We start from the raw sequence: 22,132 nt of genomic DNA on the forward strand, positions 1-22,132 counted from the left end.
CCAAAAATGAGGCACATATCATTGTGCAAGACTGGACTAGCCTACTGATGAGAAAATTGTTAAGCAGTATTAAAGAGCAGTGCCACATTGCCCTCTAGCGGAGAAACCCAATAATCAAGAAGAATAAAACCAGAATAAAACAAGTCAAACGCTGCAGTTCAATTAAAACGGTTCACTTATTATTTATGTACAGCATTATAACTGTATTATATAAATAGCACAGCATCATTGCAATTATTGCTGCAGTGAAAAGTATTTTAACTGATTATGATGAGCTGCAACAATCAAAGTGCATGACAGTTGTTGGTTTTTCACTTTGCATTTTCATAAGCCCTGAGATGAGGTTAATATTTTAAGAGTACTGTGCTTTAAATGACACATTTACAACGTACACGGAGGAAACTGGCAGACTGTCAGCATCCGTGTCACAAGTTATGAGAACACATGAAAGATTCATTTGCATTGCTTCGAGAGATTACTTTTTTGTGCTATATGGACCTTCAAGTAAGGCGAAAAAATAAGAGTGGCATATGGCCGTGTTTTTGCTATTTTACTGAGCATTCCCCTCTCGAGTAACCCCAAAATGTCATAAAAATGCAACTTTTATATATAAACGGTGGTACTTTCTGGCATAAAGTTGGTTTACGGTGAATATTCACTATATTGGGACCGTCTTTAAAGTTATACATGACATTGGTTTACACATTTCTAACTTAGCATTAAGTTCATCATTTGAGGAGAAGTGCTCATGTATACATAACTTTAGATCGCAAATATAATGCACAACTTTTAATTTTTTAGCATTTGAGTAAAAAACTGTTTTTTAGCTATTATTTACAGTATTATTGTACTAAATGTAAAAAAATGTCAAATTTGTGCAATATATTTGAGACCTAAATTAACACTTTACAGGTTCTGTGACTAAATCATTCTCCACAAATGCTAAGTGAGAGACGTCTATCCACTTGTTAAGTGGTGACGTATGGAATACTGTTTCCGGTGTTGTCAATTTATCCTGTCCATTCAAAAAGTAGGTAGCACATTTTGATGATGTAATATACTACCCATCAGATTTTGCTACCAGTGTAAATTTTAATGTGGAGTAGTGTGATATAAAGCTGTAATATCGCCCTAACCTACCGAATCCCTAACCCCAACCTCAGAACCATTCAAATACAGTGTTGGTAGCATAATCTGATGAGGAGAAAATGTCAGGATACCAAATCCAAGCCGCTACTCATTTCATTTGAATTGAAAAAAAATATTTGTTAAACATAAACATTTAGTCTTATCACACATTAAAGTGAATTTTATATAAAATCATGGTGTACACAACAGTCTTGGGACTTGCTGCATCACAGACACCAATATTTTAACAATTTCTAAAAAATGTATCACTTTCTGGCAATCAGATATTAGGCATGGATATATATTTCAAGAGTTCACACTTAGCTGATGATTGATTATAAGCATGTTTGGCATGCTGTCCCGGGAGAGAGCCCTGAGCCCAAAAGGTCCTTGAGCCCTGGGCTCCCTCCCGTTTGCGGGGCGAGAGGGAGCTTTGAGCTCAGGTAGATCTCGACAACTCCCCCCTTGATAAGAGCTGATGACTAAAATGAATGCTATGAAGAGATATGCTGCAGGATGAGAGTTTGACTGTAGTGCTAAATTTAGTCTGATCAATACACTTGTAGTGCATGTTTTTGGAATGTGGGAGGAAATCGGAGAACCCGGGGGAAACCCACGCGAGCACTGGAAGAACATGCAAACTACGCAAAGAAACGACCGCCGGCCTGTTAAAGGACTTGAACCGGTGACGTTCTTGCTGTGAGGCAACAGTGCTAACCACTGGGCCACCGTGCCGCCCTATGAAGGGAAAGGTGGAGAAGAAGGGGTGGAAGGGGGGATTCTTTAAATCAAAGATGACTGTTGTGAGAAACCCTGGCTCTTTATAGTGGGTTAGGACTGGCCTGATTGGTGGATCATACGTAGCTAATGCAGAACCAGCCGTGTTCAATCATAATCACGTGATCCTCTCGAAATTAGTTTATAAATGTGATTTTCAAAAGTATTACATTGCTTTATAAACGTTTATTATTACCATTTGTTGAGTCTCCCCATACAGTTTGATATAGTGCTTGGACCTGGAGACCGCTTCACATGACGTCACACTTAACAAGTGGATACCAATGTCGTCACTCGTCTGTAAATTTAGAGACGGTCCCTAAATTTGCGAATATCAAGCATCTAATATCAAACCAACTTTATGCCAGTGTTTGTACATGAGTTGTCTGAACTTAAGGATGACAAGATTGTATACTATTTAAAAACACTTTTTGTTGCATATATCAAATTACAGGTACTTCTTTGCAGGTGTGGGGATTTATTAGTTTAAAAGCACTTTGATTGAAATAAATTTGTGCACATCTGCTGTCTGCTATTGATTTCATCTGAACTTATGGCAGATGAAAGGCTTGCTAACATGATATAATATAATGAGTTTGCAGATGGTAGAACAGTCAAATAATAAATGCTGCTGGGAAGATGTATAAAGTATTAATGATTAATATAAGATTTGACCTAAGAACCTGCACCTTTTCAGCAGAAATTGCAAAACTATGACAAATAGTTTCAAAAATCTAATATATATATATATATATGCTCAAAAATGAACCAATGTCATGTCAGAATATTGACGTTCTCTAGCAGTGTAACATTTTTTAAATGCGTTAAAAGTTAGAGCAGTGAGTTTTTTTTTTAAACATATATGCAAACGGAAGTAATTTTATTAGAAATATCAAGGTTCTCTAAACATTATGCCTCTATGTGTGTGTGGAATGTGAAATAAAATGAGAAAAATAACTGAACAATTATATTTAGAGAACAGAACCTCTGGCCATCACACATGTAGTAGATATTTTAGAAACATCCTCAGTCACATGATCAGTCAAAAAAAAAGAAGACATTTTTATAAAACGGCATAGTCAACAAATGTGTTTATTTGATAGTCTTTAAATACTTGGATAACATCTGAGACAAAAAAAGATATACATAAAAATACATGGCTATAGGACATGCCATCACAAATTAAAAGTAGAGGTATGTAGTCATATAAATAGCAGTTAAGAGATCAAACTTGTGCTATTGATGCCATTTTCCGAAGCTTGAATGTATTTTATTCTTTTAAAAACATCAGTGATTTTGTTTACAAAGTGTTCATTCTTTTGCAGTCTGTCATATTGTGCAAATATGTATATGTAAGTGCAGGAAAGTGCATACATACCTCGTGTATCAAAACATCTGGTTCCAGCAATTATGTTCTAATCGTACTTCATTTGTGCAACATCTGACAAATAAAAAGTTATAAACTTATAAACTCTGTTTCATTTGCCATGCTGCTACAAACACTGCAAAACCAGTTTCTTTATAAAAAACAACAACTTTATTTTAAAAAATAAATAAAAATCAAAGCATCCAATAAGTGTTTTTTTGCTTGTTTGCTCATTTTAAATCAGCAGTTAAATAGGTGGTGTAATAATTATTGCATAACACAACTGCCATAGATGCTAACGATTTCAACTGTGAAAAAAAACACCTTTTGTGAAAAAGATTTTTGAAGAGGCCAGTGTTTGTACCAGGTTGCCATTAGAGAGAAACAAGTCAGAACATGTTTCTTGATATTAGAGTGAAAAAAGGGTCCCTAGTAACTAAAGCTCTCTCTGGGTGACCGCAGTGCATTTCCCCCAACAAAAACAACTCACGCTACTGCCACCAGCCATCTAACCTTCTTACGAGCCACCAGAAAATCATTCAAAGCAGAGGACAGAAAAGCAGATTTTATCTCATCTGTAAAAGCAGAAGAACCTCAAAATAATCATTTATTATGCCTTTCTGAAAGAAAATAAGACAGTCTTTGCAGCAGGAATATCATAAGAACATTTTTAAACGAGCTCCGGAATTGTTTTCAGTGCAGCAAAGAATTCAAAAACCTATACATCTGCATGTTTATAAATTAAATTACAAACATTTCTAATAGACGATTTAATGCATCTCACAAGTATGTGTTTTCATTCTAACTCAATCCTTAAAACATAAGTGTTTGAATTTGTTACAAAACGTGAGTGAAATCGACGAGTCATAAATAAAATTAAGTATTCAATAGGAAAAAAATATTGAATCATTACAAATATTCAATTTAAATGCAAACGTTTATATCTAATACAATAACAAGGCTACTCCCAAACTTCATTTAAGGACAGGAGGAGGTATATTTCAGTGCCTCAGCTCATGTAAGTCAACACCACTGACTGAATGGGCTCTCGGCACACTGGACACAACTTGTTCCGGTTTTTTAATTTTTTGGCACATGTGTAGCACGCCATAAGGTGCCCAGTCCTTCCGTGAACAATGCAGCCGTTCTTGGGGCGACTCTGACAGATGACGCAGGGTTCCAGGCAAGTAGCAGGAAGGCAGGCCTCCAGACTGTTGAAGCGCTCCAGCTCGGGGGTCTCTTCCTGACTGCTGCCCCCGCCGGAGGAAGTGGAGGGCTGTGATAATGTGGTTTGAGAGTCAGTAGTGGTGGCGGAGGAGAGAAGCTCATCTTTGGTTGTGGCGGGAGATGGAAAGCACTTGCCGTCGGGTACGTCCACTCCATCATCTGTTTCTGGAAGAGGGCTTGAGGGTTTGGAGAGTTTCTTTTCAAAGGTTGTGTTGGGAGTTGTGGTGACGGTGGTGTCTTCGGGGTTAGCTCGAGTGTTTCTTGAGAGGTTTTCCCAGTTGGAGTGTGTTTCTGGAAGCCAATCGGCTCGGACGGTCCAGCAGCTTTTACAGTGTCGAGGAAGAGGAGGGTTGAACTGGTCACATTTGGGACACTTCCAGTAGTCCTGAGAAAACACATGGTTGCTTATCCAACTTGCTAATGTTCAGATTGTTGTATTGGCAGATCTTTTAATGACAGCACTCATCACAAGATTTAATTGGTCATTTATTTTCAAATTTTCACACAGTAATCTGGCCTACAACATTGAAAATTCTCAGACTATTTATAGGCGTTTTGTTGGTTAACTCTACAGCAGTGTTTCTCAAACACGTTCCTGGAGGACCACCAAAACTACCATGTTTTAGATGTCTCTTTTGCCTGTCTCACACAATATAGGTCTTTTAGTCTCTGTTAATGAGCTGATGATCTGAATCAGGTGTGTTTGGTTAAGGAGACATGTAAAATGTGCAGAGCTGGTGGTCCTCCAGGAACGTGGTTAAGAAACACTGCTCTATAGCAAGTCTTTGTGTTAATATAATGAATTTAACTAAAGTCAATGTAGTGACAACTACAAACGCTAATCTTAACTGATGTTAATTTCTTAGTTGATGCCTAATAACACATTAAAATCAAGTTGTAATCTTTTTTATTAAAGTTAGTTATAATTAAAGTTAATAGCTTATAAGATTCAGTCGTATTTTTTATCAACAACCATAATCTGGCTTTTTTCTCACTGTTGAGTTTAATGCATTAGCTTAAGTATACTAATGGGACTTTATTACTGTATTTACTCTTAACAAGTCTATACAATAAAGCAATAAACTAAGTATGTTATGTTTATTATACCTGTTAAAGTAATATATTTATAAGCCTAGGTCAATGCCCTGAGATAACACCGTTATAAAAGCATTAGCAATTCACCTCAAAACGAAAATTAGATACTGTCAGAAGCCTACATTTAGGTTTTGTAACATTGTGATTTACCTCATTAATAGTTAGTTTGGTCCCTGTGAATCCCTGCAAATAAACAAAAACAATTCCAAAATGCTAAAAATGTGGATGGGCACTAATGCACTCTATACACATTCCTAGTCACAATAAGCACAGTCCATCAGCGCAGAGTTCAGTAGAAAGTCTGTCATCATAATCTTTCAACAAAATGTAATAACTTGCTGCAAATCTCAAACAGCTGCCTCTTTTTGGCCGACTCACAAAGGCTTTCATTCCTAACCTTTAAACCAACACAGTTTTCATGATCCGATATAATCCTCATATACAAATTTAAGCCCAGTTCGATCTTCTCTCATTCCACTTAAGAAAATGTCAGATTATAGAAGTAAAATGATACATACTGCTTCGGTTATCTCAGTATCCTCATCAAAAGAGTCTTCATCCTCAGCGAAGATTGTGACTTCATATATCTGAATAAGTAAAAAAAAAAAAACTGAGTTGAGAATTGTTTAACAGGTTAGACTAGTAGTCATCAGTTAATCACTCTCTCTTAATAAAGCAGGACTCAAGAGCTGAAACCTCATTTTCTCCCGGGACAGAATCCACATCATTTTCACTATAAGCATCAGAGTTGACGGACTCCACCTCAAACTCCACACTAAAGTTATCAGAATCAGAGTCTGAGTCCTCGCTCTCTTCACTGTCCTCACTGCGAGATATACCTACATCCTGTAAAACAAGCAAAACGCTGGTTAGTAAGAGCTACAGGACAGCATAAAGTTGCTGACTAATGTTAATAAACCAAAACTATGTGAACAAACATTTTAAAATTCCTTCTCACCGAGTTGCTGTTTGCATCCGAAGACTCGCTGTTCCCCCTCTCCCGGTGCAGGCCACCAATCACACACCAAGACAGGCTGTCATCAAATGTCAGAGAGAAGCTGTCCGACTTGTGCCTCTTCCTGCGTTCTCTAGACTCATCTTCAACTGAAGAACTCTCTATTGAAACACACACAAAAACAGGTTCAGCACAAAGCTGTTTTTAGATACAAACATCCCATGCACATCCATTTGAAGGTTTACACAAATAGATGTTTTGTGAGAGAACAAGAACACAGTGTTCCCTAGACTTTCCGATCAGTTTCTTTTTCTGTGTATATGCTATAAAAACAGACACATACACAAGCTTAAGTATATACCGCATATTGACCTAGTTTAAATTTGTGTATTTGCTGATATTCCCATTAGACGCGCTCAACTTTGGACACTTATGGGCCAAGCAGGAGCAATGCTCTAAGCGATAACCCTGTTTTAATGGCGCATCTGGTGCTGCTTGCTCAACAAACTGCCTTTGTGTACATGGCTGCGGTTTTAAAATGAGCCATTGAAGAGCAGCAGTCATCTGAGCACATTTTTGCACAGCCTCCAGATCTCGGTGTCCTTTTGAGCTGTTCAGTGACAGAGAGAGCAGTCATTATGGTACCACATGTTTACCCACATACAGTCCTCTGTGAGGACTGAAGAAATTGTACTTGATAAGGGAAAGTCCTGACTGGTAAATGGTTAGTATAAGTTAAACAGAACTACAGCGAACAGATTTGATATCATAAAAATTGAGGAGAATAGGGTGGGGTGATAAAAACGGTATCAGTATTTATTGACTGAACACCATTGTCAATAACAATAAAAACATTTTGGTATGAAGGGCTATAGTTTTATTAAAACGTGGCTGCTGAGCGTGCACCTTGGAAGGAAAGCCAATAAGCTTGGGATGCAAGTTTGTCATTTGCAATGGAGGCGCGCGACTTGCAGTGCAAATAAGGAGCGACGCACATTTTCAGGCGCACTTAGTTGAAAAAGAACTGAATTTTTTAGAAGGTCACGTGCGCACCAGGCTTCATGCAAGTAGAACCAACCAATCTGCTTTACACTTTGTATGGAATATACACATTTCGGTAATAATGGTAGGCTAATTATCTCAGATAAACACAGCACACTAAACACTGCAGTGCTTTTCCCATTTTCTCCATAAACTTGTATTGGAGCTGCAGCAATGGTTTGTCTGTTTTTCATCCTCTGAGAAAACAGTTGATGGTCGCCTAGTTACAGAAAGACGGCAGGGGAGCGCATTAAAAATAGTGAAGGAAACCACGTATTCGTGCTTTTCACGTGTGAGGTTTGGGTTTCGTCAACGCCACTTCACGTCATAATTACAACGCACGCAAAAATGAGTGCCGTATAGCAACAGTGGGGAGATTGTAGATAAAAAAGGATGTCCCCAGAGTGGCTTTTTGTTTCTTTTCTTTATCTCAGCCACTAGCTCCCCATCTGAAAGATCTTTTAGAATAGGGAGTAATGTAATCATACAACTTCACAATTTGTAACGTTCAGTATGTATATAAATGATGATGTTGGTTCCTTTACTTGAAAGCTCAGATTTGATTATTAGAATGTTTTGTTAACAGAGTTGAGGTTTACTGTATCATTATTAGACACCCTAAAAAGTTCGCTTTGACTATTCAGCAATTACACACAGCAATTAAGAATCTCTTTAACAGAGAGTTTGTTTTTGACTATTAGAACTATTTGCCTTACTAATGTTGGTAAATTAATAAGGTTAAATAAAAAAATCCTAATATTCCTAAATGGATTGTTAAAAATATTCAATAATTATCACAAAACTAGTCATAATTGTCAGTTTTGTGAAAGAGATTTATACATCATTTGAAATCTGAATGAATAAGCTTTAATTGATTAATAGTATATGACAATATTTGCCCAAGATACAACTATTTGAAAATCTGGAGGGTTCTGAAGAAGGGTTAAAAATAATAATAATAATAATATTAAATCACCTTTCAAAGTTTTCCAAATGTTTTTAGCAATAACCTAATCAAAATTTAGTTTATTTATTTGCAGTAGGAAAAATTCTAATTACTACTTAATATTTCTGGCATAAAAAAGAACTACAATTTTGACCCATACAGTGTTTTTTTAGCTACTGCTAAAAACATATTATTGCAGCATAAGGTTTTGTGGTCAATGATCACAACTGACAGTAAACTTATTACATTAATTAAAAAGGTTTTTTTTAAATTCTACCTGTCTGAGTGCAAAATGCATACACACAAACACAACAAAACTGGACAAGCCCTTTCCTGTTCAACCAGGAAATATGTAAACACTGGCATAAAAACAAGCATAAAACTATTCTCTAAATATCTGTACAGCTGAATGTAAATACACAGCTCTATCTGAAACCCCAGCTGATCAAGCGTGTGCTTTCACACTCACTCAACAGGCCACAGCTGGTGTGTGTGTCTTTCTCTCGATGGTGTGTGCCCTTACCAGGATCACTGCTTCTCCTCCTCCTGCGCTGCTGTTGTGAGGTAGATGAGCGAGAGTCTGAATCTGTATCCTGGAACAGAAAGCTGGGTTTCAGTCATGCTTCAATCTCAAACACAGCAGGGGCTCTATAAAGCCATTCAAGCACAAACACAGCACTGCCAGGGCAACTCTGTGGAATGGGTCAATACTCTGTGGTTCTAAATGGGAGTATAAAAGAAGGTTTACCCCGGGTCCTCGATCTGGTTCACTTTGACTCCTGGGTTCAGAGAAGGTAGACTGTGATTCTGTAAAAGGAAATCAGGCTAGTTTTAATACAATACAGATGGTTTGTACAAATAAATCTTTATAGTTAAAAAAAAAATGGAATAAAAATTAAGTTACCTGGATTTTTCACTGTCACAAGGTTTCTGTTGATCAATGCAAAGAGGGCCCTAAATTAAAAAAAAAGAAAGATAAAATTAACACCATTCAAATAGCAAATTTCACTTTCAATTCTTACAAACTTGTATACAAATATAGAACATATTTCTATTATTACTATTATATCTACTGTAAAGCAATTATTTTAACTTAAGTATCTTAATATCTTAAGCAGCCACTTTATATCCTAAACAGGTGATAGCAGAATGGCCAGTAGGTCAAATATACAGATAATGCCACCTGTTGTTGTAAAACCCCACCCTGGTATTCTCCAGGGTCTTTAGTACTACAGCTGTTACTGCCTTGGACATGTTAAGAAATTCAGTACGCACCGTGGCTCTTTAACTGAAAAACTTTTCACTCCAAGAACAGCACCAAGAGGATCCTCTCCACAGTGAACAATGTGTTGCTGCTGCTTGTCATATAACTCCTTGCTCATGATATATTTCCCTAAATAAAACATAACCTAAACACAAACAGAGAGGTAGAGGGTTGTTTAGAGATGAGGAGGCAGGGATTTAATTTTATATGCATTCAGAATGAGTGTCAAGAGAAAGGATGGTAAAGATGTGACTTATAAATATGCAATGAGTAAAAGGTTCCTGTTAGTAATACACAACCACAATTTCCAGTTATAAAACAATATGACTCATAGCATCACATTGAGGCTCACAACAGATGTTAATATATGAAATAAACTTCAAATATAAAAAGTAAAAAGGCAAACAAATTATCTACATTAACAAAGAATAAGATATTAAAAATTAAATGTTTCATCTGCATGTGTAAAAACTAGTGTCATTAAGTCAGTATGTTTTATGGTTCTAAAAGAAAAGCCCACCCTAAAACCACTAGACATGACTCAGGTCTCTTCAGTGCACGTTTAAGGGATTTTAGCACATTCTATCTTCCCCAATTAAAAAACGTCAGTTTTACTGTTAGTGCCAACTAGTCTCTTCACTTAGTAATAGTGAAGAATATTTGTAATAGGAAGTAATAGGCTACAATATTGGAATTGAAATGTGCAATTCAAGGCGAGGCTTAATATTTAAAGTTTAGGGGTTTGTTTAAATCCCTAACCCTATTACACAGCAATGGAAACACAAGAAATGAAGTGTCACACTGAACAATAGCTGTAGCCAAATATAAATAACCACCCCCATGCCCTCGTGAATTTACATTTGTTTAACTGTACACATAAATATGCAGCAACACGTGAAATTGGAGAAGGATTATTTTTAGTCAGCAACATCAAACACTACTGCCATATGACCACAGTCATATAGACCAACAAACTCTTGAATAAGTGTCATATGAATAATACATAATTTGTTTTATACAATTATTACAACTGGCATAATTCCAATACAATGTAATCATAAAGCATGACAGTTATACTCCTGTTCAAACGTTTAGGGACTGCAAGAGTTTTGTTTGATTGTTTTTAAATATTAAATGTGAAAGTAAAAAATAATACTTAAAAACAAAAGTTTAAAAGCATTTATAATGATATTAAATATTTATATTTCAAATAAATCCTGTGAAAAGGTTTATCAATGTTTACACAAAACAAAAATATTAAGCAGCACAATTGTTTTTAACATTGATAATAATAATAATAATTAGAAATGATTATTGAACTAATCAGCATATTAAAAAAAGTTTCTGGTGGCTCACGTGACATTAAAGACTGGCATAATAGCAGCTGAAAAGTGAGCTTGGCCATCAAAGATAACAACTACTTTAAAATATATGAAAATAGGAAATTATGTTAAATTGTAATCATATTTAATAAAATTATAACATAATTTTACTATTTTAATGCACTTTTATTACAATAACAGCAACTGATTTTTACCAAAACTTTAATGACGATCTTTCCAGCTCAGAATTTCTAAATGATAAGAGAATATGAAATGAAATATACTTAAATATCCTATCAAGTCTGTTTACCTCCTTCATGGTGAAAACATCTTTATCTGCACCTGCATCCTCTAACAGGCTTTTTAATTGCACCTTTGGTCTTACCTAAGGAAGTTACCATAAATAACTCAATCATTTCAAGGCACAAAAACCATACTGAAATACAAAAAGACACAATTTCAAGAATACGTTACCAGTTTCTCGTTGTCAACCTTGCTGATCTGAGAACTGCTTAAACAACTCTCTGTTGCCATTTTGGTAGTTATCTGTAAAGAAATAAACAAAGTTAGAAGATACAGACACTTTCAGCAATTCAACACACATGCAGACTTCCACATGAGCATTACCTGTGCAAAAAGAGGTAAATTGAGTATTCTAGCTAAAACATATACACTGCTATCTATACATAAAGTGCTTGAGCTCTGGGTTGGTGATGAGTGGGAGCCGGTGGAGAGCCGGTCTATGGTTTAAATAGACGCAGAGAGGCATGTCAGGGCTAGAATCCACCGAGGTGATCATCATGTCCTGGGCGGGTTTGGGCATGACAAGTCAAAGCGTGACTGTATTTCCGACGCCTAGTGGTAGCAGACTATCTTTGCTGAGCTGTCCGTCTGTCTGCGTTCATGTCCGGGCATGTCCCGGGCTCGCTGCACCCGCCCATTTCTGAATAAGCACATGGGGTTTATCGGCTCTTTAACAGGTGAAATAACGGGGTGTTTGGACCAATGCGGTGACCTTCGTGGATTACAAGAGCATCAAATATATAAATAAAAACTCAGAATCCATCATTGCCAAGTGCTACGACAATACGGATGTCAGTCGAGTGTTTTGACTAACGTTAACTTATACGCCATGTTTGTTTATCCGAAATGCAAGCAGCACACACAAAACAAACTCAAGTCTGTCTTCGGGATTTACGTTATTTCGACCATCTACATGTATGGGAAATCTAAAAATTAGCTGCACATAAATTATGAAAAAACCTAGAGGTAACGTGAACATTTATTTGCATGCAAATATTAAAATCGAAATACGTTTCGATTTTGTTGTTGTTGTTTATCGTCATAAACTTCATAAGTAATTGCACAGTAACGTTATATCTTTAGAAGCTAACGTAAATATGCATTAGGTAACGTTACACTGCTAACGTACGTTAACGTAACATTGCTGATGTTTAAAGTTATAGTATCTATGACTAGTAGTTAGTGACATACAAACCCTAGTCATTTATTACGTCAGATTTCGGAATGGCAAACAGTAAATATTGACAAATAACAGATAATAATAACAAATAATCCGTTTTTGTTGCAAAACAAATGTCACAAGCTGCTGGTGTGCTGAGTTTACGTAATACTTCTGTGGATTTCTTAACAGATAAGTCAGAGCCGCTTAAATAAATAAGATGAAACGCGTCCTGCAAAGTGTGTGTATTGCGCATTTGAGTGACATTAGCGAAGCTGTATTAATCGTAGCAACGCTTCAAACGCGCGCTCTCCCGAGTGTCTGTTTCCCGCAGTGGGCGCTCAGGAAAGCCCGAGGCTTCAGTAGGCCACGCTTCCAGCTCTAGCGCAAGGCTAACTGAGGTGAATTATTTCAGCCCACTAAACCGACGTTAAAGCCTCATACTGTGCAAAACGCACACGTTAGAACATCAAGTAGTGTTTTAATGATATTTTCACCTTTATAAATGCAGCTAATAAAAGAGAAAGTGCGAAATGTCTAAACTGAAAGTGTTAATGTTGTCCTACCTGCTGGTGACCGTTGCGCGAATCGACCGTTTGCTCCCTCTACTGGACCAACACACATTTCAAATGTTCCAGCACGTGCGAGAAGCGCGGGGTGTAAACAATACACAGCACAAGAAGATGATGGCAAGTTGAATAATATTTACACTGCCTATATTTGCTGTTTTTACTGCTTTTCGGGTTTAGTTCTAGTTTAGCACACGTATAGTTATTATTACTGTTGACATTTTCACGTTGTAAAAGATTGTCTGGTTACTTATTTAGACTAAATATACATCTTGATGAGTTTTAGCAACTGGGTTCAGTATTTTGACGTTGGTCGGAATAACAAATGTTTTAATTAGTTGTGATTGAAGACTATATCTAAAAATTTACGTGTATAAAAACGTGGCATCTTTGGTTATTTTATGTAAAATAAAATGTTCTAAACAAAGTTGTATTTGAAATTTAGGAAGAAATGTAATCAGTAATTTACAGAATAAAAAAAGCTTAAAATAAAAAAAAATTGCTTTCAGTACCAATAAGAATAATTTGTTTGTGTTATTTTTATATTAACTAATGTATTTAACATGAAAACTTGAAAACTAAACACAGCATTGTTATAAAAAATAATCCAAATATATACTGTTTTGAAATTTAAACTATGCACTTGCTATCAGTGTGGTTTTTATTATTAAAATTGTTATTAGTAAAAAAATAAATCATTTGATATTTTTTTTGTCATGTAATTTTTTTTTACTATTAGTAAACTAAACATATTTACATAATACTATTAAATACATCTCTGTAATCAAGATCACGATCACTGGTTAATGTTCTTATTATTTTTAAGTTTAACATTCATTTACATAATATTAACTGCATCTCTTGAATCAAGACCACCAGTTATTTAATTCCTCCTTTGATTAATGATTTCTTTTGTGTGACTGATCATTTTAATTAGTTGGTTTCCTAATGAGTAACGATGATTAAATTTCTGTCAGTCTCCTGGCCTGCTCAGAAGCTGTCATGACATGACCCTTGTACACTATTGAGTTGACACATTTGCTTGCTAAGCTAACTACATAGAAACTTGGTATACTATCCTGTTTGCTGAGTGAAATCACTGCTTTATGAAGAGGACAAAAGCATGTCTTGCACAGTTCCTGTGACAGGATCAGGTCTTTAGGGCCAGTGTAGAGAGAGAGAGTGACTCATAGATTACTTTAGTACAACATGTTCCTCTGTGCTCAACATGTTTGGGCTTGTAAGTCTGTATTAATGAGAAATTTTAATGGACCACTGGAGTAATAAGAAAAGCCATTAGTTTAATTAATGGGAGTGGATGAAGACAGATCCCAGAAATTAAACTTTGTGGCATTTATGCTGTCAGAAGTTTGGAAACATCTTTTTTATTCTATATGTATCCTATGAAACAAGAACAAATTTACAAATAATAACATTGTTTCGTTTATTTATAAGTAAAAGTTTAGTTACTTTTATGAAATTGCATTTTTGTTAAAAACCTTTATAGAAACAGTCAACATTCAGAGTGCATCAAACTAGTTTTTCAAAATTGTCCTAAGAGTTTAAAAGGAAATTTTAGGACAAGTTTGATGAAAGATTTTGAACACGTAAATGTGAAATGTTAAATATTATAACTATTAACTTTCTATTCAATAAAAAACTTGAATAAAACAGTCATGAATTTTACAAAAATGGTACACATTGTTTTCAACGTTGCTAAATTACTTGCTAAATCAGCACGACTTGGAAAGATCATTTCACATTGAAGACTGCAGAAATGGCAGCTAAAAAGGCATGAATGATGTTTTGAAATTAGAAAGGTTATTTTAAAGTGCAATATTTCACAATATTACTGTTCTTATTTTTTTATTAAACAACCTTTTTGAACACAAAAGATTGAAAAGCATTGAAAAAACTTAAATTGTTTATATCAACACATGCATTTTAGTTTTAAATGTATATATTTATATTGTTCAGTGCTAGTGTAGACATTATTATAATTTAATATTTAGAAACTTATTTGGAACTGTATTTACTCTCTTATTGTCTGTGAAAAGGTGTTCTTTCATGTTCCACAGAAGAGGTAATTTCTTGATGAAACATCCTTTTAAGGTCATAGTTCTTAGTTATTAAATCCTTGAGAAACCATAGAGTCCAAGATCCACACAAAAGGATCCACACCTAAATATTTAGGTTTGGGACTGAAGACAGGACTTTGAAATGCGAGTAATGCTTAAAATGTGCATTGCCAAAGAGAGAGAGAATCAAGAACTGAACAAAAGATTGACATTCCATTCCACAGATAGTGAAAGACTGAAACGTTTTTGCCAAGTAGGCAGCGACCCTTGTCCTAAAAAGTCCTGTCTAGACTCAATAGGAGATCAAATTCAAGCCTTGATAATAAAAAAAAAAATAAATGAATAAAGAGTACTGTTGCTTCCTATAAAATGTTTTATTGTACAGACAATTGATTATCAAAAGAAAAATACATAATTAAATAACACTTACAAAAGGAAATGCATTTTTTGCATGTTCATTTGCAAATATTGAATACTTGGATTAAAAAGTAATCTCTTACAAAGATTAAAATGCTATTGACAGTCCTCAGCATCTGGCTTCAACTTCCTTACAGTCTACACTACCATTAAAAGGATTTGGGATCAATAAGGTTTTAAATGTTTTAAAAGAAGTCTATTCTGCTCACCAAGGCTGCATTTACTGACTTAATTAAAAACTTATTTATCATTTTGTTGAACGTTGTTTAAAAATTCAAGTATTCATGTCATTTAAAGCTGAATTTTCAGCATCAATACAGTGCTTAGTGTCAGATGATCCTTCAGAAATCTTGATGATCTGTTGCTATGTTCTAAAAAATATTCTAATTTTACAAGTTCCCTAGAGTTAAACAGTGCAGTTTTAACATTTTTGAATCCATTCAGTCGATCCAAGGAATGCTTTTAGCTTAGCTTAGCATAGATCATTAATTCTGATTAGACCATTAGCATCTCATGCAAAAAAAAAAATGACTAAAGAGTTTTGCAAATTTTCCTATCTAAAGCTTGACTTTTTTTTGTAGTTACATCATGTACTAAAACCAAAAGAAAATGACAGAATTTTGCATTATTGGAAGCTATGGAAATTAAAAACGTAAAACAGGAAATACATTAGGACCTTTATTATGGTTTACATCCCTCAAAATGGTCTATAGGCCTGTTTAACGCTAGGGCAATTGTAAAATTTGTATATTTTCCAAAAAAAAAAAAAAAAATGGAGTGCTCCTTTAAATAACTTGTTGTTATTAAGTGTTGATTAATGCTGCTTCATACTATTGTAACTGATACAAGATCATTAAAATGTATTTACTTTTATACATCGCATAAAATTGTTCATGAGTGAAAGTAAATATTTTAATGTAAATAATGAACTTTATCTTCCTCAAAGACTCCTAAAAAGTAAAATGTATCAGTTTCCACAAAACCATCAACAAAACTAAAAAAAAAAAATCAACATTGATCATAATCATTATTAGGAACTGAGCTCCAGTAATAACTGATCATAATAGAACAGCAAATTATTATATTACAAAGATTTCTGAAATGTCATGCGACACTGAAGACTGAAATATTGACAGCTACAAATTATAATAATAAATTCAACATTAAACCACATTCAACGAGAAAACACTTAAATAACAAGAAAAAAGTTATATATATTTACCAGTTTTAACAGCATTTACTGTATTTTTAGCAAATAACTGCAGCCTTGTTGAGCAGAATAGGCTTCTTTTAAAAACACGAGCAGAAAATCCCAAACTTCTGACTACCAGTAGTGTATGTTTGGTTAATCTTTACGGTATCTTCTGCTGAACACGTCATCAGGCACTGAACACTGTGTTGTCATTGATTGGCACATCAGTAGATCTACGGCCTCTGTGTGAGTCTGCTTTTGCCCTCCTCCTGTTCTGCCAGCTTGAAGTGAGTGTATGCCAGGATACCAGTGAGGGTGCAGAGAATGCCCAGACCCTGATTTAAAGACAGGGGGTCCTGGAAGAGAACATACCCTCCCAGTAATGTGATGCAGAACTTGAAATGGCCAAACATGTTGTAGCTGTGAGGAGGAATGTTAAGGGAACTTTTCTTTAGATGTATAACTTGCACTTGAGTCTTAAAGATGTGCGATTTGAGCTACAATTAGTCAAACAAGTCTTTAAAGTGTATATTCTTTAAACAATTTTCTAAATAGGTAGGTTTGTAAATATTATATTTAAAACAGCTCAAGCCTGTTAACAAGCATAAAATTGATTGATAATATACATTATACTATTTTTAATATTGATGTATGGATTTATGTAAATGTTATACTATTTCTGTTAAAATAAACAGATATGCATGCAAATAAAAAAACATTAATGTTAATTTCTGAATAAATCTAGCTTATTTTATGTTAAAAATATATGAATATAAAGTTTAATGTTATACTAATTTATGCATATATAAGTCGTATTAATAGAATGTTATATGACTTTAAATATTAAAAAGCCTAAACAGTTAAATATATGAATATACACGTTTTATATGGATTTATTAATATATAATTGATTTGTAAATACTATTTAAAAATTGGTTACAATAAAAAAAAAACTCTTGTGAACATGCTATGCAAACGAGTTAATCTATTAAAAATAAGTAAAAGTATGTTAAAAAACATTCATATTTTTATATTGACTCTGGATTTATCAATATCAATATTGTTATCGTCAATTTAAATATTACAAATACAATATACTCTGTCAACAGATGGATTTTTTAATATAAATATATACGTCTTTTTTATCTAAAAGTGAAAGAATTTGGTAATAATAAAATGAATGCTAGTACAATAACATAATTTGTAATATTGATTAATTGATATATTAGCTTAAAGTTCACTTATCATAATTTATAAATAAGAGATATGCGCAAGAGACTCAATTGATTGTTTATGCATGAACATTCAAAATAACGAGCCATCATAGATTGCATATGCCAAGATATTTTGCATTCATTACTACAGAAATAGGTTTTTCCCACCACCCACAAAAATATATTTACATATAGCTGCATGTTTTTGAAAAATAAAACAACAAATATGTTTGCCTAATACATGTCCCAAACATTGCAGTTTGTGGTTTAGTGCTCCCTCTGCTGCCTACTTTAAGCAAGCTCTGCCTCATTCACACACTTCCTCAATGGCTGCATTCAGAAGCATGGAATATTTCCAGTGTGGCTCAAGTCTTAAGAAAAAAAAAAAAAAAGAACTTCCCCTTTCATTATTATACAAGTGTGTAACTACATGTTAATTATTTGCCAAGCTTATAGGCTCTATAAACATTAGCTTGCATTACAGGCCTAGTCTGACAAGGAACAAATAAGAGAGTGCCCTGTTTTGGGATATATTTGTCTAAAGGGTGTGTTTTGCACCAAGTATAGAACAGAAAGGAAGCACAGCTGAATGACTGATGTTTTAGAGAAGCTGCAGAAAGGATACGTAACAGGAGACGTGTTCCCGATGATCCAGTAAATGGACAAATTGACCAGAAATGCAATAACACCAGACAGCAGAACCATGAACTTCATGGAAGAAAACAGAAAGTATTATACAATCAACAATGCATCTCAAACATTTAGGAATAAATAAATATTACATAGTATAATTTGTGACACTTGAGCATGAAACCAATCTTAGAAATAGGAAAACAATACACTATCCAAATTCCAAATTAACTATTTTACTTCTATGCCAAAAATCATTCAAATATTAAGTAAATACCATGTTCTATGAAGACATTTTGTAAATCTCCTACAGTAAATGTATAAAAACAAAGACAAAGCATTGCTACATTTTTTAAAGTTTTAAAATATGATTTTCTAAATATTTCTATAAATATTTATAGTTGCATATTGGCCAAATATTGGCCTATTCTAACAAAACATAGATAAATGAAAAACTGACACTCATATTTAAACTTGGACTTAATATTTCATTAGAGTATTTTAGAACATTTGGGAATATATTATCTTTAAAAGCAAATAAAACTGGTAGGAAAAATCTAATATGTTAATTAAATATTATATGGTTGAATTTGATTTTGTACATATCTATTGTACATATTGTAAATAAAAAACAAATAATGACTTGTGAATGTTATGTATAACTTGTAAATGTTATGTATAAAAAGCTAATACATTTAAGAATGTCAATAAAGCAAATGCTATAACACTAGATAGCAGAATTATTTTAAAATAAATAAGTATTCACATAGTAAAATATACATCAATAAACAGAAGTTAGTATTTAATAAGTACACTTTTTTTTAACCCAAACTAGGGTAATCATTTCTAAGATTTTTACTTTTTTCCCCCCAAAAAATGTCTTGCTAGTAACACAAGGCCTCTCTGTGCCTGTGTTTGTATACAGAGGAAATTCCATTGGATTGAAGCATGAGAGACTGTGTAAGAAAATGCATCTTCTTGCTCATTTTCTTACCAGAGCCAGAAATGACCAGGGGCCAAATATACCACCATCTCCAGTGAGGGGTTCAAAGAATGGCACGAGCACCAGAAGAAATGCAGAAGACATGGGTGCTTGATAGTACAGTAACTGCATTGAGTTCACCTGAAGCTCATGCTGCTTGGCGCCGACCCACTATTATAAGGGAGAGAGGGAGAAAAAAACATTAAATCATTAGCTAGTTACATGCAGTGTGATCAAAATATCTGAATAAATTAAACAAAAAATAATATTATGACATACTGTATTACGATTTACGTTTTCTCAAAGTTTTTCTTATTTTAAATATATTTAAATACGCCGTTTATTCTTCTAATTGGTCTTATCTGACCATGAATTTTTCATTAGTTACTACAAATTATTTATTTTAAGATGTTTGTTTATATTCTAGCAATACATTAATTCAATGTAAACACAGTCGAATGTATAGGTCAAAAATGCATTGCTGCGATAATACAGTTTAATAACTGCTCTCTAGTGTAATAAAACAATTAGCGTCACCATCTTAGAAGAAATCTTCAGTGGCAGATTCTTTATGAATCATTCTCATAAGCTGATTTGTTGCTAAAAAAATACACATATATACACACACATCATAAATTATTTTTAACACACATATATAATAATCTCTGAACCCAAATTGTGAACCTTAGTGCAAATAATTAATAATAATTATATTTGTGATAAAGCAACTAACATAAATTTCTATATTTGAGGTCTTAGATTAGGCTAATAATCTGAGCACTGGGAATGAAGACATTTATGACATACAAAGTGTACAGTAAATGCAATAACACTTACCACTTGATACAATGAGGTTACCAAGACCCCCAATGTGGCAAATATCATCCCCATAAGATTGAACCGCACATCATAGTACGAGTTCAGTATCACACCTAAAGTGATGGGAACCTTTTTATGACAAAACAAAAATACAAACAAATGAAATCACAAAATTAGATCACAGCTATTATTTGACCCATAACCCAGACCAATCAAATCCTGCATGTAACTATGACTTGCTTTTATGTAGAGCATAGTCCAAACTCATAGTTCAATATGCTATAAAACTGCTATATGATCATGTTAGTTACAATTAGTACTCAATTACAAGATAGACTTTGATTTTAGGACGTGCTTTGATTTTAATTGACATAAACCATTGGTATGCATAATAAACGAAGCCCACTTACTAGAGTCAGTTTAATCTTTGTGGAAAAGGTCTTTCTGTAGTACATGGTCTGGATGACTATAATCACAGGTGTTGTCATGACCTTGGCCAGCTGATATGTTCCTATAGTGTTGCTTTGGAGAGACAGATTAGTGAAAACAACAAAACCACAGAAACTCAGAGCCAGCAGGAGGATTTTAGACGGTCTGAGACTCTTGGGGGCAAATATATCCATCTTCTGGCAAATAAACAACCCCAGCCATGTCATTACGAAATGAATTAGAGTCAGAGTCATGTTAGGGAAGCCGTAGTGCACATAAATCCATTTGTTGATGAACACTATGCATATTGAAGACAGTAAATTGACCAGCAGTCCTGCAATAATCCGGCTGTTTCCAAACAAGTCAGAGAGTCGCGTCGCCATCGTTGAACTCAATCAGACTAGTGTATATTCCTGGAGAAACAGTTTCGGGGCTCTGCTTTGGTTTGGGCATCAGCAGAGAGACCGAAAGCGCCACTGCTTTCTGTGGCTGAGTGTGTGAAAGCGGGTTTTCATTATAGGACTCGAGATGGGCTCAAACACACGCGCGTGACGTACTCAAACGCGACGCGAAGTTCACAAATGAGAGACGTGTCTGCAAGTTAACGGTCTCCGTCCAGACTCTCGCGAGATTTACTTGTGGAGAAGTTTGAAGGCAGCGACGCCACGTCAGAGCTCTAAAGAAAAAATTCTTTTAACAAAGAAATTTGATTATTAAAATTCTATATTCATAAATGTACATTTTTTTTAAAATTCCCCCAAGACTAGTGGTGTTTAAAGAAGAATTTTTGATATATTTGAAGAATATAGTAAAATAATTAATTTTTTTAGCATTTATTTATTTACTTTGTAAATTTTTGTTATTTTATTTATTTATATATGTTGTATTATTAACGAGGATGGAAAGCTTGTGAATGTATGCAATTTGATCGTTATCTCAGTCTTTTGTGTAATTCTAAAAAGTATTAATGTCTTTCTGTTACTGTTCAAACATTGTTAATAATAATAGAAAAAAATAAAAAGAAACATGGTTGTTCATTATGCCATTAGTAGATCTACAAATTCACGAAAGAATTCAAAACAAGGATATAATTATTCCAAATAATTTAATAGTACAAGAATATATGCGACAAGAGTATTATTTTATATTACAGATTTTTACAGATGGGTCTAAGGAGCCAAAGGGTGGAATAACTGCTGCTGCTGTATATATTCCACAA

The 22,132-nt window shown here is 34.2% G+C and overlaps 2 protein-coding genes across 4 annotated transcripts; both read right to left on the minus strand.

Moving 5' to 3' along the window:
- Window positions 1-2,981: 2,981 nt before the first annotated feature.
- mdm2 (MDM2 proto-oncogene) lies at window positions 2,982-13,195 on the minus strand. 3 transcript variants are annotated; one of them, XM_056455548.1, is made up of 12 exons: window positions 13,150-13,195; window positions 11,596-11,667; window positions 11,432-11,506; window positions 9,811-9,944; window positions 9,440-9,489; window positions 9,284-9,342; window positions 9,059-9,128; window positions 6,552-6,709; window positions 6,290-6,439; window positions 6,112-6,180; window positions 5,744-5,776; window positions 2,982-4,883 (listed from the first exon to the last, which is right to left on the minus strand). In XM_056455548.1, exons 2-12 carry the CDS (start codon window positions 11,653-11,655, stop codon window positions 4,281-4,283), a joined length of 1,461 nt encoding a protein of 486 aa, XP_056311523.1. In that variant the 5' UTR covers window positions 11,656-11,667; window positions 13,150-13,195; the 3' UTR covers window positions 2,982-4,280. The 3 variants fall into 3 exon arrangements, with proteins under 3 accessions (XP_056311523.1, XP_056311522.1, XP_056311524.1); XM_056455547.1 differs by lacking the exon at window positions 13,150-13,195 and adding an exon at window positions 11,749-12,037; XM_056455549.1 differs by lacking the exons at window positions 5,744-5,776; window positions 13,150-13,195 and adding an exon at window positions 11,749-12,033.
- Window positions 13,196-15,580: 2,385 nt separating this feature from the next.
- On the minus strand, window positions 15,581-21,512 carry slc35e3 (solute carrier family 35 member E3). Its single transcript, XM_056455550.1, has 5 exons — window positions 20,895-21,512; window positions 20,503-20,613; window positions 19,678-19,836; window positions 18,679-18,761; window positions 15,581-17,259 (listed from the first exon to the last, which is right to left on the minus strand). The coding sequence occupies exons 1-5, from the start codon at window positions 21,294-21,296 to the stop codon at window positions 17,073-17,075; spliced, it is 942 nt and encodes a 313-aa protein (XP_056311525.1). The 5' UTR covers window positions 21,297-21,512; the 3' UTR covers window positions 15,581-17,072.
- Window positions 21,513-22,132: the final 620 nt, after the last annotated feature.

The sequence above is a fragment of the Danio aesculapii genome, chromosome 4, assembly GCF_903798145.1.
Source record: "Danio aesculapii chromosome 4, fDanAes4.1, whole genome shotgun sequence".
Classification (NCBI taxonomy): domain Eukaryota; kingdom Metazoa; phylum Chordata; class Actinopteri; order Cypriniformes; family Danionidae; genus Danio; species Danio aesculapii.

Excerpts from the sequence above, each read along its gene's own strand:
- mdm2 (XM_056455548.1), bottom strand. The coding sequence starts at position 11,655 with ATGGCAACAGAGAGTTGTTTAAGCAGTTCTCAGATCAGCAAGGTTGAC. Across the intron at positions 9,129-9,283 it reads AACCAGATCGAGGACCCGGG|GATACAGATTCAGACTCTCG; the intron begins GTAAACCTTCTT and ends TTTCTGTTCCAG. Across the intron at positions 5,777-6,111 it reads ATACTGAGATAACCGAAGCA|GGATTCACAGGGACCAAACT; the intron begins GTATGTATCATT and ends GTTTATTTGCAG.
- slc35e3 (XM_056455550.1), bottom strand. The coding sequence starts at position 21,296 with ATGGCGACGCGACTCTCTGACTTGTTTGGAAACAGCCGGATTATTGCA. Across the intron at positions 18,762-19,677 it reads CCTGGTCATTTCTGGCTCTG|TTCATGGTTCTGCTGTCTGG; the intron begins GTAAGAAAATGA and ends TCTTCCATGAAG. Across the intron at positions 17,260-18,678 it reads GGGAACACGTCTCCTGTTAC|CTACAACATGTTTGGCCATT; the intron begins GTATCCTTTCTG and ends TCCTCCTCACAG.